Genomic DNA, 16,199 nt, shown 5'->3' on the forward strand with positions numbered 1-16,199 from the left:
TAGTATTCCACTGGCTTGGAACTTTACAAGTAAGCCTCAGGGATCTGCTTGTCTCTGTCTCCCCAGAACTGGAATTACACCATACCTCCTTTTTTTTTTTTTTTTTTTTATAGTGTGGATTGTGGGGTATCGAACTCAGGTCCTCATGCTTACAAGACGAACACTTAAATGATTATTACATCTCCCTGGGCAGATGCTGGATCTTGCTGATAGTGAATGTTTTATATTTCCAGGCCACCTTAAAGCATATCCTCTCATCAAAGATGTCTATGTTTCTTTGCTTCCTCATCCCCATAGGTTAAATTTGTTACCCTTTTCTTGTGTTGAATGCCTGGTTCCTATGCTTGGCAGGGGATCTGCTTTTCACATAGGATATTTTAAGTATTTACTGCACATACATACAGGGACACTAATGGTTTTCCTGCTGGAGACAAGGTCTTTTTTGTAACCTCAGCTGGTCTGAAGCTTTTGGTTCTCCACTTCAGCCTCCTGAGTGCTGGGATTAGAGTAACATGCCCAGTTGTTGCCTGGCTTAGTACCTTATTGTTAACGTTATTGGTGGTAATGAGATGAATTACTGTTAACTTTCACGGAGCTCTTGGCCTGTACAACTGAGATCCCTTTGCCTTAAGTGAGAGTGTGCCAGGGCAGGTGGGCGGTATCTAAGGGGATGGCTCCTATCACTAATCTTTCAGTAGTAGTCACTGTCACAGACTTCTTGGCTGCAGCTAGAAGGCTGGAGTCCTCTGGCCATCACTACCTACTGGGGACCACATGGTCAGGGATGATTGGGAAGCCAGGGCAAGTAGCTTATGATAGGGCCGTTCATCCATCTCCTGAAGTCCATCTGCCCATGATTGCTGGGTCCAAGTGTCCAGCAACTAAACTACACAGCATTTGTTCAGGCTCTGGTCAGTTTTACATAGAAAGATCTTCCCTCATTATCTTTTTCTCCACCTTGTTTTGAGACAGGGTCTCAAGTAGTTCAGGCTGGTGTCAAGTCTGCTAATAGCTGAAACTGAACTCCCCAGCCTCCTCCCTTTGCTGCCCAAGTCCTAGGATCACAGCTGTGCAGCACTACTCCTGGTGTATAAGGTGCTGAGGGTCAAACCCAGAGTTTCCTGCCTGTTAGAAGTCACAGCAGGGCTGTCTGCCTACCCCATCCTACTCCTTTCTGTAGATGTGTAACTAGTACTACTCAGCAGAGTTCTTTCTACACATGAAGCAGATGAAAGCTCCCACCCTTGGTCACTCATTATCTACCAGGGAGACAGACAAAACACATAGTAACAAATCAATACTTAAAGTCATTTACAAAGGAAAAACAGACTGGAGGAGATGAGTGGATAGAATCCCAAGCATAGGGGAGTGAACTTGAGCTGATCTGAGAAGGTAGTTCCATAGCATAACCCATACAGTGCAAAGCCCTGGGTTTCATGTTCAAGAACTGCAAAAAGGGGTATGAACTAAGACTGGGATTGTGTGAGCAGCACTCAACATAGGTTAAGCCCATGTTGAGGCCCTGGGGAGGAGGGGGGGTCTGGTGTGTTACCTGAGCAGTCAGGTAGTGATTGGCCCAGGCCACAGGCTAAAGCTAGTGACCCCAAGACTGGTGAGAGAGGTCATCAGTGCAGATTCTGGGATCTTGATGGCCCTGGTAGGACTTTTGAGTTTAGGGTTTCAGTAACTTGAGTTTTGCTCAGAGAAATAACACGCTCTGATTTAAATTTTGAAAGTTGGGCTGGGACTGTGCTTAAGCCCTGATTTCAACCCCCAGCACTAGTTGCATAAAGCTAGGTGTGGTGGCACATTCTAGGAACCCCCACCCTTGGGAAGGTAGAAGCAGGATCAGGTATTCAAAGTCTTACTCTAAGGCATAGCTAATTCTAGGCCAGTGTGAGATACATGAGACATGTACGATCCAGCCTAATGCTGGGCATTGGTGGCCCACACCTTTACTCCTAGCACTTGGGAGGCAGAGGCAGGCAGATCTCTGTGAGTTTGAGGCCAGCCTGGATTAGAAAATGAGTTCCAGGACAGCCAGAACAACAGTGAAACCATATCTTTAAAAACAAACAAATCCAGTCTAATGGGTTGTGGAGGGGTATCCCCCTGCAGATTTTTTTTTCCCAATTCCTTTTTGCCATTTCCTCTCAGAAACTCTCAGAGCTTTTCCCTGTTGGCCCCTAATTCTGGGGTCCTGATGGGCCTATGGGAGAGCCCCAAGACACAAACACCAAAACCAGGAGATGCAACAAGCAAGAGGTGTTTATTGAACGAGTGCACTCGGGTGACAGCAATCTCGGGGAAAGCTGCACACCTCCCAAAGGGTTCAGGCTCTTTTTATAGACAAAGACCGCAATCAGCATACATGCATGGGGCACAAGGTGATTGATTGCAAAGTATGATCTCATGTTTGAAAGATCACCCAGGTATGACCTGTTCTTATTCAAAGAATAAACCATAGAATGACTTGGACCCCTCTGTTTCCCCAGGGTACAGAGGTCTGGCTTTGCTATCATGGCTCTTTCTAGCAGTGAGCCTCAAGGGGGCTAATTTCTAGGGGTGGCGTTTGTGGAGCACATTTTAGGAATTTTGAAATACATTTGGTTTCAATCATGCGAGTTACATAAGATCACATTAATCATAACAATAACCCCTACTCTCTAAGAAGAAACCAAGTAGTTGGGCTAAACAGTTAAGTGTGCAATCTTCCATATTGTCCACTTCCTAGGGCTTCAAACACATTTTAAAACGAACCACACTTTGGACAGTATACCACGTGTTTCTTGTTTTGTTTTTGTTTTTGTGTGTTTTTTTTTTTTTTTTTTTTTTTTTGCTTTGTTTTGTTTGCCTTTTCAGTTATCTGCCCTGGGTGTTCACCCTCCTCCGGACAATTGATGTCATAGTTCTTTGTGACAGGAATAATGCTCCTCAGCTGAGTGGCATCCAGGTGGTTTCCAGAAACTTGCACAACAGACTTGCTCCACAAGGAACCGTGTCAGCGTGTAACAGGAAACACACCACTTGGACCACTGAAAAAGAAAAAATGCAACCTGTCTGAAGATGCTCCTGAGCCCTTACCATGGGGTTCAAACCTGGATTGTGGTCTGGTGCAGCCGGCAGGGGGCGCCCCAGGCCGGACCCAACCTGCTGGACAGGGACGGGCGAATGCGGGCGCAGGTGCTGCCCAGTGTGGTGGAACTGACCCCTGAGTGTTCCAGAAACCTGATCCTATGGCTGGGTCAAGTCCCTGGATTTGGTGTCATTTGGCCTCCTGCCCCACTGACCAAGGGTTGCCAGGAAGCACCTCTACTCCCCACCCCCCGCAGAGAAAGCCTCTGTAGCTCTATCCCAAGCCATTCCTCCAGGTCTTTAATCCCTAGGGTCGCAACCGCTTTCAAAGAACTGAAACCCTCGGTCTTAGACAGGTGGCCCACTCCGTTGCTCTTAACAGAGGACTCTGCCCTCTATCCCCAGACAGTTATCTGGGGACACACAGAAAGGCGGGATGCGTTTGTGTCCTTTCGCCTTTGGTGTCCTAGACTGCTGTCCACAGCCTTAGACTGCTGTGATAAAACACCAAAACCAACTTACACTCTATCACCTAGGGAAGCCAAGAAAGGGACTGAAGCAGAGATCTGTCAGGAAGGCTGCTTGGTGGCTTACTTTCTCCCTTTGGCTTGCTTTCTTATACATATCGGGCCCACCTACCTATGAATGGCACAGTGGGCTGGGCCCTCCCACAGCAGTCAGCACTCATCACTCAAGAAAATGCACCTACATACATACCCATGGCCCTGTCTCATGGAGGCCATTTCTCAATTGAGGTTTCCTCTCCCGATGTGACTCCAGCTTGGGTCAAGTTCAGAAACACTAACCAGCACACAGGGTGAGAAAGAAAAATACATAAAGAAAAATACATCAGAGGCAGGGATTGACTGGGGAAAACAAGGTGGCTTCCAAGCACGGGCTCTAGTGGGGTTAGCTGGTAAGGTTTGTGGTGAGGAAGGAAGGGTAGGAAGGATCCTGGGCAAGGCCACATTTTGTCCCAGGAGGAGGTTTTATGTGGAGGCTTTGAGCTCTGAGTCACATTGGAACAAAGGGACTGACCCGAGAGGAGGGTGCCTTTTTGACCCTGTGGGCTTAGCTAGTGAGAGTCTGCTTTGCCCTACTTACCTTCACTTTGATCTTGCAGAGGGAGACTGATTCACACCCACTCATCCCATCCATCAGTCTTGGTTGCTGGATCCACCTTCATTCCTCAGGGAAGGGGAGACACAGATGCCACCAATCCAACCGGCTCCCATTGCCAAAACTCTATCTGCCCATTTCCCTCTGATAGGGTTGCAGCTTTGAACGACCAAGATGATGTCACATTTGAAACCTAGTTGGAGTGCTGGTGCAGCAACTTACTGTCTGGATAGCTATAGGCCTCCTCTACCTTCCCATGCTGTTCCTGTAAAGGGCACCTGAGGGTAGCTGGCAGACAAGTTTAGATGGGAGACTCTGGTCTCAGCAACAGCAGCTCCTACTATCCTCTGAGCCAAACAGATGCTTGTGTTAAGGCACAAAGGCAGTTTTACTTTGTGTAATAAGGTTGTGACAACAAAGACATCAACAACAACAACCCCCAAGTGGCCCCCTGGAGAGGCCATCTGTCAGCACTAGCAAAGCTTAAGGGTTTGCTCTAGGGGGAAACAGAAGTGATGTCAGCTTCATGGCCTTGAACTTTGTGATAACAACCCCTACATTGCCTCTACTGAATGAATGCATTTTGTTTTCCTTGAGTCCAAAACAGATAGGAGGGAAGATTTATTTTTTCTTCTTCTTCTTCCACAAGGCCCTTTAAATACCTCAGTCTTCCTGGTGCCCTGACCCGAGGAAGGCTGTCCTTGGTGAAGCAGATGCAGCCAGTGTGGAGTCGGGGGTCCCAGAAGCATCTGAATGTTCCATTCGTCTCTGTGACATTGGCTCAAAAGCATGGAGTTAGTAGACAAAGCTACTTCTTCCCCACCCCCTCTTATCTTCAGGGGAGGGATCAGTTCTCAGCTGGCCAGGCCAGTGTCACTGATACAGCTGGTGTCATTGTTACCTTCCACTAACAGATCACTCGACACCTACAGACCCAGGCAGGGTTGGGTCTGAACAGAGGATTGGACCCTTATTGTCCCAGAGCTCCAGGTGAAGCCATGATGCAAGGCACTGCAGAAATGCAATGATCATTGAGCAACCCGCCTCTGATTCTCACAGCTCCTTGGTTATTGCTGCCACTGGCTGGCAGCTGAGATAGAACCAAGATGCTATACAAGGAAAGGACACCTGGAGTGGCCCCAAAGTGAGGACCCAGGGAAGAAGATTGGCTCCAGGCACTGGCCTGGGCTGGAGATCTGCCTGGCCTTGCAGTCTTGACTGGCTGCACTTGAGTGTGTGTCCCTTACAGCATCATGCTGCAGCAGATTCTGCACGACATGTACATCGACCCTGAGCTTCTGGCTGAGCTCAGTGATGTGCAAAAGCACATCCTGTTCTACAAGATGAGAGAGGAGCAGCTTCGGCGTTGGAGGGAGCGGGAGGCATGGGACACTCTGGCCCAGGCAGAAGGCCTCAGGCCTGCGAAGGTCAAGCGAGGTATGTGGCTTGGAGTCTCCAGTCCTTCTGGAGGTGAAAAAGTTAATGAGTCAAGACTGAGTGCTCCTTTCATATGGGCACCAGTGTTATAAAAGACTGGGGGATTTGAAACTCTTGTGCTGGGGGCTCTGGTTGGTTGCACTAGCTTGGGCTTCTATCTTCCAACTACATTTGTAGATTTGTAGATGGCCGGGATAATGTAGGACCCAGATGGGCTGGGGAAATGGGGACTTGCATTGTCTTGTTGTATAAGGCCCAAGTTCTGAGAAGACACCACTGAAACTGTGTTCAGATAGTTGGCAATTGTGTGGTAGATAATAGAGAACATAGTCTTTTCTATCATTCTTTTTCTGATTCTGGGATCTGAATCTAAGGCTTAGTGCAAGCCAACAGGCATTCTACCACTAAGGTATACACCCAAGCCAAGGGCATATTCTTCCCCCCTCTATCAGTTCTAGTCAGTGCATTGACGATATTATGTAGTTCCTTCCTCCCTACCATGTAGACCCTGGTTCTCAGCTCAGGCCTGTCCTCTGCGACATGCATCTCCATGCATGTCTTCATATGAAAGGATGCTGTGAGTTGTGTTTGGGTTCTCACAGCACATCTGGCAGAAGGATTCTAAGGAAATTCTAAGGAATTGTGCAATGATTCATCATCTCTAAATGGCAATAGCTTCTTCAGGCAAGAAGCAAGGGCTCTGCCTGTCTTTCAGGTAATTTATATTCAAAGTCATTTGTCAGCCAAAGCCATGGACTGATGCTGAATGACCTGCTTGTGACCTCTAGCTTGTATCAGATAGGCTATTGCACAGGATACAAGATCATGCCTTGCAGAGTAGATTTGTGTATATTGCACTTTATGGTGTTTGAATGCATTAATAGTAAATTCACAGCCATCAATAGTGTCTTGGTGTTGCATGCATTAAGGAAAGAGATCAATAACACATTTTTCCTTGGTGTCATTTGATCAAGCCCAGGTTTGATGAGCTTCTTCAGTCACACTATGTCTTCCATTGTCTTTTCTATGTTGTGTGAGTCTGATTATGTGCCTGCTCGAAGGCTGTCTGTTGCTGTCTCTAACAAAGGGGCTGCTCTCTCTTTTATTGAACTCTACAGGAAGTATCACTTGGGGGAAGGAAATCTTTAACAAAGTTTTATGAGAGACTAAGCCATTGACCCCAAGTGCCCAGATAACAAAGAGTACTGTAAACATCAGTGTTTATCAAGCAATATTTGTGTGTTTCCTTGAACATTTATGGTGGATATTCATTTTATAAGATTGTTTGTAACCTATATTTCCCCTTTTTTGGCAAGTAATTATTATAACACACATATGAAAACACTCTTGAATTACTCTTGAGTGAGTGGCATGGAAGCTGCTTTGCATGACACTTGGCTCCTGGCACTTGAGTCAATACTATTCCCTATGCTGATACTCGAGTCAACTATGTGCCCTGTGGTCATATTATTCAAAGTCTTAAAGGCTAAAACTTGGCGCAGTCCAGAAAAGCAAGTTGGATTTAGATTATAGCTATGCATTAGTTTAGATAGAAAAACTTGATAACATGAAAAATCAAGGCAATTACATTGGTTGCTGCACTGTCTTCTTAAAGGCAGATTAAATAAACAGGCTGAGTACACAGTAGGATAGCAACCTTAAGTCTTAATAATACCTCACGGTATATTATTAACTCTGGCTATGAGGTCCTGCAAAAGTTCTAGTCTTTTATAATGTAAAGGCTATTTTTATCATAACACATTTCTATAACTCTATACTTTGCAACACAAATACACTTGCATTCTTTTTTGTTCCTGTGACCTTCACTTGGCCTCCATCTATTCATCAAGTAAAGTGTAGCTATGATCTCTTCAAAGTGTTCAATCCAGGCCAAGTCCTGTTCCAGGGCTGCTCATAGAGGCATGTTGGCGACCTAGCTTCTACTTTCCAATCCAGGCTCACTCTTGGTCTGTCCCAATACATGCCATAGGCATGGTGGCCCTACCTAATCATGTCCACTCTCACACTGGTCTGTGCGTATATTTTTCTTACTGTTGGCGATGACTTCTTGTTTTATATATCAGCACCTTCCCTACTCCTGGAGTCTTGAGGTATGCCTTTGGTGTAGGGAGGACTTGCTTCTCTGTAGCTTCCTGGCACTCAGACCAACCCCAATGGCATTTGTCACCCTGGCATTGTTATTCATCATTCACTTGTCTGGCTTTCCAAGTAGATTCCAAAGTGCTGAAACTTGGAGCTATATTTCACTGTGTTTTCCTCCATTGGGCCTGACATAGAACTGGGACACTGTTGATTGCCTGTTTTGAACAAGAAACAGCAGGAACACCCCCAACTCCCCCAACCCTGAAGGGTGGTTGTAACAGAGCTCTGACATGACTGTAGAGGGCTGGTGCTGAGTCCATGCTTGTTGCTCTGGCAACTGGATACCGGATGAGGAAGTCTACAAGCCAAACCTTCCCAGCCCCACTCAGCCTGAGTCCTAAGACCACAAATCCATCTGGTAGCTCCTTTGGGAAGATGACAGATGCCTAAAAATTTAACTGCAAAAATATTTATGTGAAGATTTATCATATACTGACATCTACATTTCTGTATATAAATTATACATTAAACTCATTTGGGTTTCTGGTGCAGAAGACTCTTTTCTGGGTAATTAAATTTGTGATTTATAAAGAATAGAAAAGAGGGGGAGTCTGCTGAGGATTGTGTGCATCCTAGACTGAAATCTCATCCTGATGTCAGACTGTGCTTCTGTGCTGCCCCTGGGAACTGCTTGGACCTGACCCTGGGCAATTCTAGATGAGGGACTGGCTGTGCCTCAGGAACCAAAAATCCTGGTTTGCTGAAGGGTTGAGAGTGCATAGTGCTTGATTCCTGTCCTGGGATCATGATGAGGGGTCTTGAAGACTCTACACCATGTCAGCTTTGTTTAGGCACATACCTGAAGGCTGGCTCCCCATGAACCTATTTCAGATGAGAGTGCTGAGCCTCAACAAATAGATGCAGTATAGCCAAGAGCACCCAGCTGCTGAGAAATGGAGTCAAATACACATCCCATGACTTTGACCTAGAGTGTCATAACTGGTCGTTTCCTATACAAGTTCCTTCTGATCTTGGAAGTCCAATTAAATGAATAACATGTCACTCGTTCTCTTGTCTAGCCACTTACATGTACATTCACTTATCCCAAGGACTGACACTGATGAATGGTATAGCTTTAGCCTTTCAAACGTCAAGTAAAAGGATCATAGGGTACACAGTTGACATTAAATGTCAGGAGCTAGGTGTCATGCAAGGCACCTGTGTGGTGTCTCAAGTTAGGAGCCTCTGACATTGTCTTTCTCTGCGTACTTGCCTTCTCCTCTAATTTGTTCTGAAGGACACCGCTTCTGTGCTCTTGATGAGCTGTATGCTGGCCTCTTGGGATTGCTCTGCAACCCAGCTCAGCCATGCTCATCCTGAGATGGTGTCATGCTCCTTCTGGCCATTGTTCCCCACTCTGCCCCCCCCTTTTACTGGTAAAAAAATTTCCAGCTGATAGTATTAGGCCTGACCACTTGTGAGCTCAGATCACACTCTGATGGCACTTACATTCAAGTCAGAGCAAAATGTCCTGGCCTCTGTCTAGTTATGTCTGATGAGGCTGTGAGTAAACCTAGGGTCATTCTAGTTCACAAACCTTGGTGACTTTCTCAACTCTGTGGCATATATTTGGGACAACAGAAGCAAGCTAGAATGACAACTTAGAGCTCCATGATAAGGAGAAAGGACAAGACATTGGGATCAGGGATGGTGACACATTGTTTCTATCATTATGAGATACTTCTGTTTTCACTCCCCCCCCCCCCCTTTGGAGCCATCTCCTGACCTAGTTGCAGTAGATGGAGATACCCAGCTTGGAAATCTGCTCATCTACTGTCAGTCTCCTGACCTAGTTGCAGTAGATGGAGGTACCCAGCTTAGAAATCTGCTCATTTACTGTCACATTGGCTGTTTACCCTTCTGACCATTTCTTGTCCAATGGAAAGTCATGTGGTCACACTGAGACTTTGGGATAGTGTGTCATAACTATGCTCCCACAAGATTTCCTTCAATCAGTCCAACATTATAGGATCTGTGCATGTTCCCCTGGCTACTTCATTCCCTTTGGTGACACCAAAACTTATACTTCAAGTTGGGAACACTTGGGGCTAGATTTAGTTCTTAAAGTATTCAATGCCAGGAGTAGTAGTCTCGGTTCCTCTACCCATGCTAGTTTTTTTTTTTTTTTTTTTTTTTTTTTTTTTTTAAGCAGGGAGGGTTAGGGATGGAGTTTCTCTGTGTAACAGCACTGGCTATCCTGGAACTCACTTTGTACACCAGGCTGGCCTCAAACTCACAGAGATCTACCTGTCTCTGCTTCTCAAAAGCTGGAATTAAAGGTGTGTACCACCATGCCCAGCTATTGATGCTGTTTTAAGAATGTGTATAGCCTGGTGGATGGACCAGGTCACTTGGATTTTATCACCTAGTGGTATAACCTTGGAAATTCACCTTACACTGGGAGTAACAGAGGTTTTTTGTTTGTTTCTTTTTGTTTTCAGTAATGGGGGATTGTAAAAGTGTCTCCATTTGGAAACCTTCAGCCACCTTGTAGGCACATAATGTAAGAGGCAGGTCACATTCCTCTCTCTGTTTTCCTGGTGTAGTGGTATGGGAGTAGCACCTGCTTGGTCCCTCTGTTATTCTAAGTCTGAATGGTAGAGGATAGTGCAGGTTGGAGGATGGAGTCTTTTTATGTGTCTCTCAAGCCACCTCTCCTACTGTGATTTGCCATTTATTTTCAATATGAAGGATAAGTGGGAAGAAATTCAACAATTCCAGAAGACTTCATTCATTTTGGGATGTTGATAAACATTCTTATGGGTGAAATGAAGACATAGTTTTATGATAGGCATGAGAGATAATCCACTAAGAGCTGCTATGATCTGCTGACAATGGGAGGCATAGCCCATGGTCTGGAATGATATTGGTTGTGATTGTGTCTGGACACAGGATCCCTACTTGGTCAGAGAAATGAAGCAAAGTTAATGATCTCTGAAAGGCAGGATGAAGCTTGGCATGTGTCTATGTGTTTGACTGATAGTCTGTGGCACCAAGAGATGATCTCATAGCAGTCTTATCTGTTGTACCCATCTGTTTTATGTCATCTAGTGAACCTTCCATGAGTTAATGGACCATCAGGCTCATGGACTTGACTTTGGTAGAGATTAACTTTATGCTCCTATTCAATCCTGAAACCAAAGCCAGGATGGTGGAACAGGAGCCAGTGATCAAGCATCTAAGTGATACAGTCTCAACCTTACTGGACACAATCACTTCTCTCCCACAGCTCAGTCCTTCCTCTGTACTGAGAAATGGAGTTACTAAGCTTATCTTCCCCCATAAGTAGTTTTAAGTAGTTTATGGACCACCATGTATAGTTCTTGGTGCCTACACATGGTACCAGCTGATGGTCTCTGGTTCTTCTCATCTGCCTTATTCCTGTTTCTGTTTTGCTTTCCCCAGATCTACTGAGGCAGCCCCATCTGTTAAAGATCACCAGGATTCACAGCTCCATATCTCCAGGCCAGCCTTTTAGAAGCTGCAACATTACTAGGTGGATAGTGAGAGGGACAAGAGCAGAGTCTGTTGTGAGAGAGTATGGAGTCATCTGTAGGGACTGTTGTGATAGCTCTAGGTATCTCACAGGTGGGAGTGACCCCAGGGATGAAGGCACATCTTTTGAAGTTATGGAGAAAGAGTAACTTTATATGGGACCCTTAAATACCAGCTCCAAGCCAGGTGTGGTAATGCACACCTTTGATCCCAGCATTCAGGAGGCAGAGGCAGTAGGATCTCAGTGAATTAAAGGCCAGCCTAGTCTACAAAGAGAGTTTTAGGACAGACAGAGCTATTACACAGAGAAACCCTGTCTTGAAAAACAACAAAACCAAACACCAACACCAACAAACTACTATCTCCAGACATTCTGAATCTATAGGGTGTGGCAGCTGAGAACTTGTAGGAAGATAAAAAGTAAAAGAGACCAGGGAGGCAGGGAAAGCAAGAGCACTTTCATTCTTTGGGAAGAACTCTCCCAAATGAAGACAAGTCTGGCCCCTGTTAACAATCCTTCCAAGCCTCACCCTCTTAGTGACCTGGAAGCTGCACCTGTATGTATTTGTGAATTAAGTCATGACACACTGTTGATTGTAAGACACATCCTGATTGCAGAAATGTTAAAGTGTGTGTCTTTGAATTGATGAAGTGGGGAATGTGGTCTATTTTAGTTGGGTAAGTGAAATTTCAGGCAGGCATAGCCACATGTACTGGGAAACTAGGAGACAAAGTGGATCTGAGCACTGACCTATCTACTAGGATTCAAGTTTCTGTTCTTCCTGCCTCAACACACAGCATTTCCTAATAGGTTTTTTTGGGGGGTGTGATTTTTATTTATTTTTGAGATGTTACTTATTTCACACAGCATTTTCTAACAGTATTTTTTGTGATTTTTATTTATCTATTTAATATTTTTGAGATGTTACTTATTTTTATTTTATGTATGTAAGTGTTTGCCTCAATGTGTGTCTCTGCAGTACTATGTCGGAGCAGAACCCTTGGAGGTCAGAAGAGTCATCAAATCTTCTGGGACTGTAAGCTGCCTTGTGGGAACTGAACCCAGGTCCAGCCAGTGATCTTAATTGCTGAAGTACCTCTCCAGTCCCTAAAAAAGACTTAAGGAAAATTAAAAGCCAGCATAAAAAAAAAACAAAAACAAAAACCCAAATGTGTAAGAAAATTATTAGAGGAATAAAAGAAAATGCAAAATAGAGATATCTAAAATATAGAGCAAGGAAAATAAAGAAAAACATCATTAGGTAAAAACAATCTTCTTAATAAATATTTTTGGAAAAGACAAAGGCCATCAAGATGATTCAGTGAGTAAAAGTTCATGAGCAGACCTGATGATGTGCAGTGGCTTGCATGTGTAGTCTGTTACTTCTACCTCCAGATGGGAAGCCAAGATAGGAGATTTGTCCAGAAGTTCATGGCCAGCTGGCCCGGAGTATACAACATAGCAGGAAGAAGGGATACCTGCCTCAGAGCACAGTAGGAGATAATCAACTCCCAGAAGTTGTCTTCTCTCTTCTACTGTCTTCATGCTGTGGCACACACAAACCTGCTCTCACACACATATCATACATATACGCAAGCATGTGCACACACAAATAGGAAAAACTTTTAAAGAACAAAATAGGAGACAGATGAGAGGAAAAGATTCACAACATATAAAACAGACAAATGTTAGTATTCAGCAAATATAAACAAGTTTTCCAAATCAATTAGGAAAAGACAACTGAGAGAAAAAATGGAAAATGTCTGAACAAGCGGTTTACAAGAGGGCTACTCTTTTCTTTCTTTACATCCTGGCCACAGTTTTCCCTTTCTCCTCTCTTCCCAGTCTCCCCCTCATACCCCTTGTTGTTGCTTCAATCTCTGTGAGCCCCTGTGAGCCCAGGTTAGTTGATTCCGTGGATTTTCTTGGGGTGACTTTGACACCTCTGGCTCCTACCATCCTTACTTGACCTCTTCTGCAGGATTTCCAGAGCTCCGCCTAATGTTTGGCTGTGGGTCTCTGCATCTGCATCTGTTTCCATCCGCTGCTGGATGATGCCCCTCTGATGACAAATGGACTAGGCACCAATCTATGAGTATAGCAGAATATCATTAGGCCTCATTACATTCACATTATATTTTTCCCCCAGTTGTGTTTGGTTCTATCCTAGGGCTTGGGGGTCATCCAGTCTTTGGGTCCTGGTGCTCCATGGAGTGTTAGTGGTGGGATGACTCTCCTGGCATGGGTGTTGGCTAGACTAGTCATTGGTTAGCTACTCCCTCAATCTCTAGGTCACCCAGCACATCCCATAGGCAGGACAGACTGTAGGTAGAAGGTTATGTGGCTGGGCTGGTGTCCCACTCCCTCCACTAATAGTCTTGCCTGGGAAAAGGAGATGACCAGTTTAGTCCACTTATCCTCTTTTCTAGAAGTCTTGGCTGGCGTCATCCTTGTAGATTCCTGGGAGATTCACTTGACCCCGAAATGCTGTACCCTGGTGTTTGGTAGACTGTTCCTCTCCATTCTCCCCAACACCTGATCATTCATCTTCCCACCCCCACTTGTCCACAGTCCACTGAAGACATTTTAAGTCACAATGAAGATGTAAAGAGGCACTCAAGCTCACTGGTTGTGATGGTTAATCTTAAAGTCAACCTGACAGGATTTATATTCATTTAAGAGCCAAAGCTCTGGGTATTTCTGTGAGGCTGGTCTCATTGTTTCTTTTCAGCTGGGTCTACCCACGCTGAACGTGGGTAGCATCATTCCATGGCCTGGAATCCCAGACAAAAGGAAAAGGAAAGCATGGGTCTGGAGAGTTACCTCGGAGTACACTGTCCTTGCAGAGTACTTGAGTTGGGTTCCCTTCGTGGAGGTAGATGCCTTCTCTGATTGGTCCAGAGCCCCAGTGGGGGATTCTGGACTGAGCTGCTGGGATTTAGTTTTTCTTTCTTGTGTCAGAAACTCTTATGCATGTCACTTCCTGTTTCCTGCTCCAGCCTGGAGGTCAGCAGGGACAGTTCCTGAGAAAGGCAACTAGCTGGTTATATCACTTTGTAATCTGATCACAGGTTTCAGCTCCAGCTCTGCTGAAGTAAGCATCATTGCTTCTCAGTCTCTCTTTGTGAACACTGCTGCTTTCTAGTTTTTTCTCACCTAAGAATTAGCCATGCTTCTTAGGGGGTTTCCATGTGGAAACAGATCTTTACATAGACTGTGGGGTTTAAATTCTGCTGGAAGCATGTCTCCAGATGGGTCCGATGACCTAGTGTGGATGTGTGAAGTTGGTCCAACAGAGAAACTGTGACTACCTGTTTCGAACAAGTAGCCCCAGCCATTTTTATTCACACCGTTTTATTGGTTTGCTTGACCAGTTCACAATCAGGTTTGTTTTCTTGAGTTTCTAAAAATGGTTACAGTAATTACCAGTTCCCTTGCTTCTTTTCCGGTTCTGTCCCCCAACTTTCTCACCGGTAGCCAATGTTGATCTGCCCTACTGTTAGAAACAGAATCAGTGTTGCAAGCCACAAGGGCAGCATTTGTGGTTATAGCATCATGCAGGGTGACACACACACACACACACACACACACACACACACACACACACATCTATGTATATCCATTTATTATTTTCTCATATTTTACATATCAATCCTGGTTCCCCCTCTGTCCTCCCTCCCTTCCTCTCTCCCATGCCCCTCCCTTGAACCCTCTCCCAGACAGTTTTGTACAAAGTCTATGCTTGTACTTTTTCCTTAGACCATTCTGATGTATATCAGAGACATTTTGATGGCATTCTAGAGTCTATAATATTTTTCTTTGATTCTCACACTATAGTCAAAAGTTATTTAAATTCAGTATGTGTCATGCTTATGTCTATTCCTTATTTTAATATGTGCTTTGTGTCCACAAACAGCATGCTCATAATCTCTATATTAATGTCACAATTCTATCAAACTATAGTAACCTGAGCTTAATTTTGTGCCTCTTCATTTTTTTCTTTAAAGGTGCAATTATGTTGTTTAACCTCTTTTTCTTACCATACACTATGGTATCATAAATATACTATCAGTTCCTCAATTATTTATGTCACTTTCAATTTTTTTTTTTCATTTTGAGCAACATCTCCAGGAACCATCTTGTTCAGGTCTCTCTAAACACACATGAAAGGCAGCTATCAGATCACTTATGGGAAGCCTTACTTTCTAGTCATAATGGGGAGCATTCAACTTTATATTAAATATTGCTAATTATTGTCAAAATGCCTCTGTTTGTGCCTCCTCCTTTGAGATAATTTTAAGAAATTTTGATGTTCCATATTCTTTCCACCCTTGGCACTGTTACACCTTTCCATACTTTTCCAGTGGCATAGGAGCAAAATGACAGTCTGTTGCTGTTTGCATACCTTATTCTTAACTGGGTGGTGAAGTTAAATATTTTTGATATGTTTATCGGCCATTTACAGGAATTCTTTAGGCATTCCAAGTATTAGCCCTCCCCCATCAGCATAAGAAAGTTATCATATTATGGATTGATCCTCAAAGTGTGGTTCCTGGATCCCTGGGACATTGTGAGAGCCTCCTAGAGTTGTCAGTTTATAACGTTAAAATTATGCTCCTTTTATCCATACTTGTACTAAGGCTATAAAATCGACAGTAGGTGCCACAGTTAGTATCTGGAATGTCTCTCAGAGCCCCGCATATTGAAGGCTCAGCCCTCAGTTTGGTGCTATTGGGAGGTGCTGAGCCTGTTGGTCCTGCTAAAAAGCTGCCTGGTCATTGGGGACATGTTCTCTTCCTCTGTTGGCTATGATTGACCCATCTGCTTTAATGTGTGATTTCACCATAGTGTGATAGCCCTCACTAGGTCTGCTTGATCATGTTCTGAAATTCCCCAAACTGCAAGACCC

General features: G+C 44.5%; 1 protein-coding gene across 1 annotated transcript in view; it reads left to right on the plus strand.

Annotated features, from left to right (window-relative positions):
• Positions 1 to 5,304: 5,304 nt before the first annotated feature.
• Sh2d4b (SH2 domain containing 4B) overlaps positions 5,305 to 16,199 on the plus strand; it is a 77,314-nt gene continuing 66,419 nt past the window's right edge. The window contains exons 1-2 of the mRNA XM_051206854.1: positions 5,305 to 5,631; positions 14,331 to 14,333. Coding sequence (XP_051062811.1) covers positions 5,448 to 5,631; positions 14,331 to 14,333 — 187 coding nt within the window. The 5' untranslated portion in view covers positions 5,305 to 5,447. The remainder of the gene's footprint in view (positions 5,632 to 14,330; positions 14,334 to 16,199) is intronic.

Source organism: Phodopus roborovskii, unplaced genomic scaffold, assembly GCF_943737965.1.
Source record: "Phodopus roborovskii unplaced genomic scaffold, PHOROB, whole genome shotgun sequence".
Classification (NCBI taxonomy): domain Eukaryota; kingdom Metazoa; phylum Chordata; class Mammalia; order Rodentia; family Cricetidae; genus Phodopus; species Phodopus roborovskii.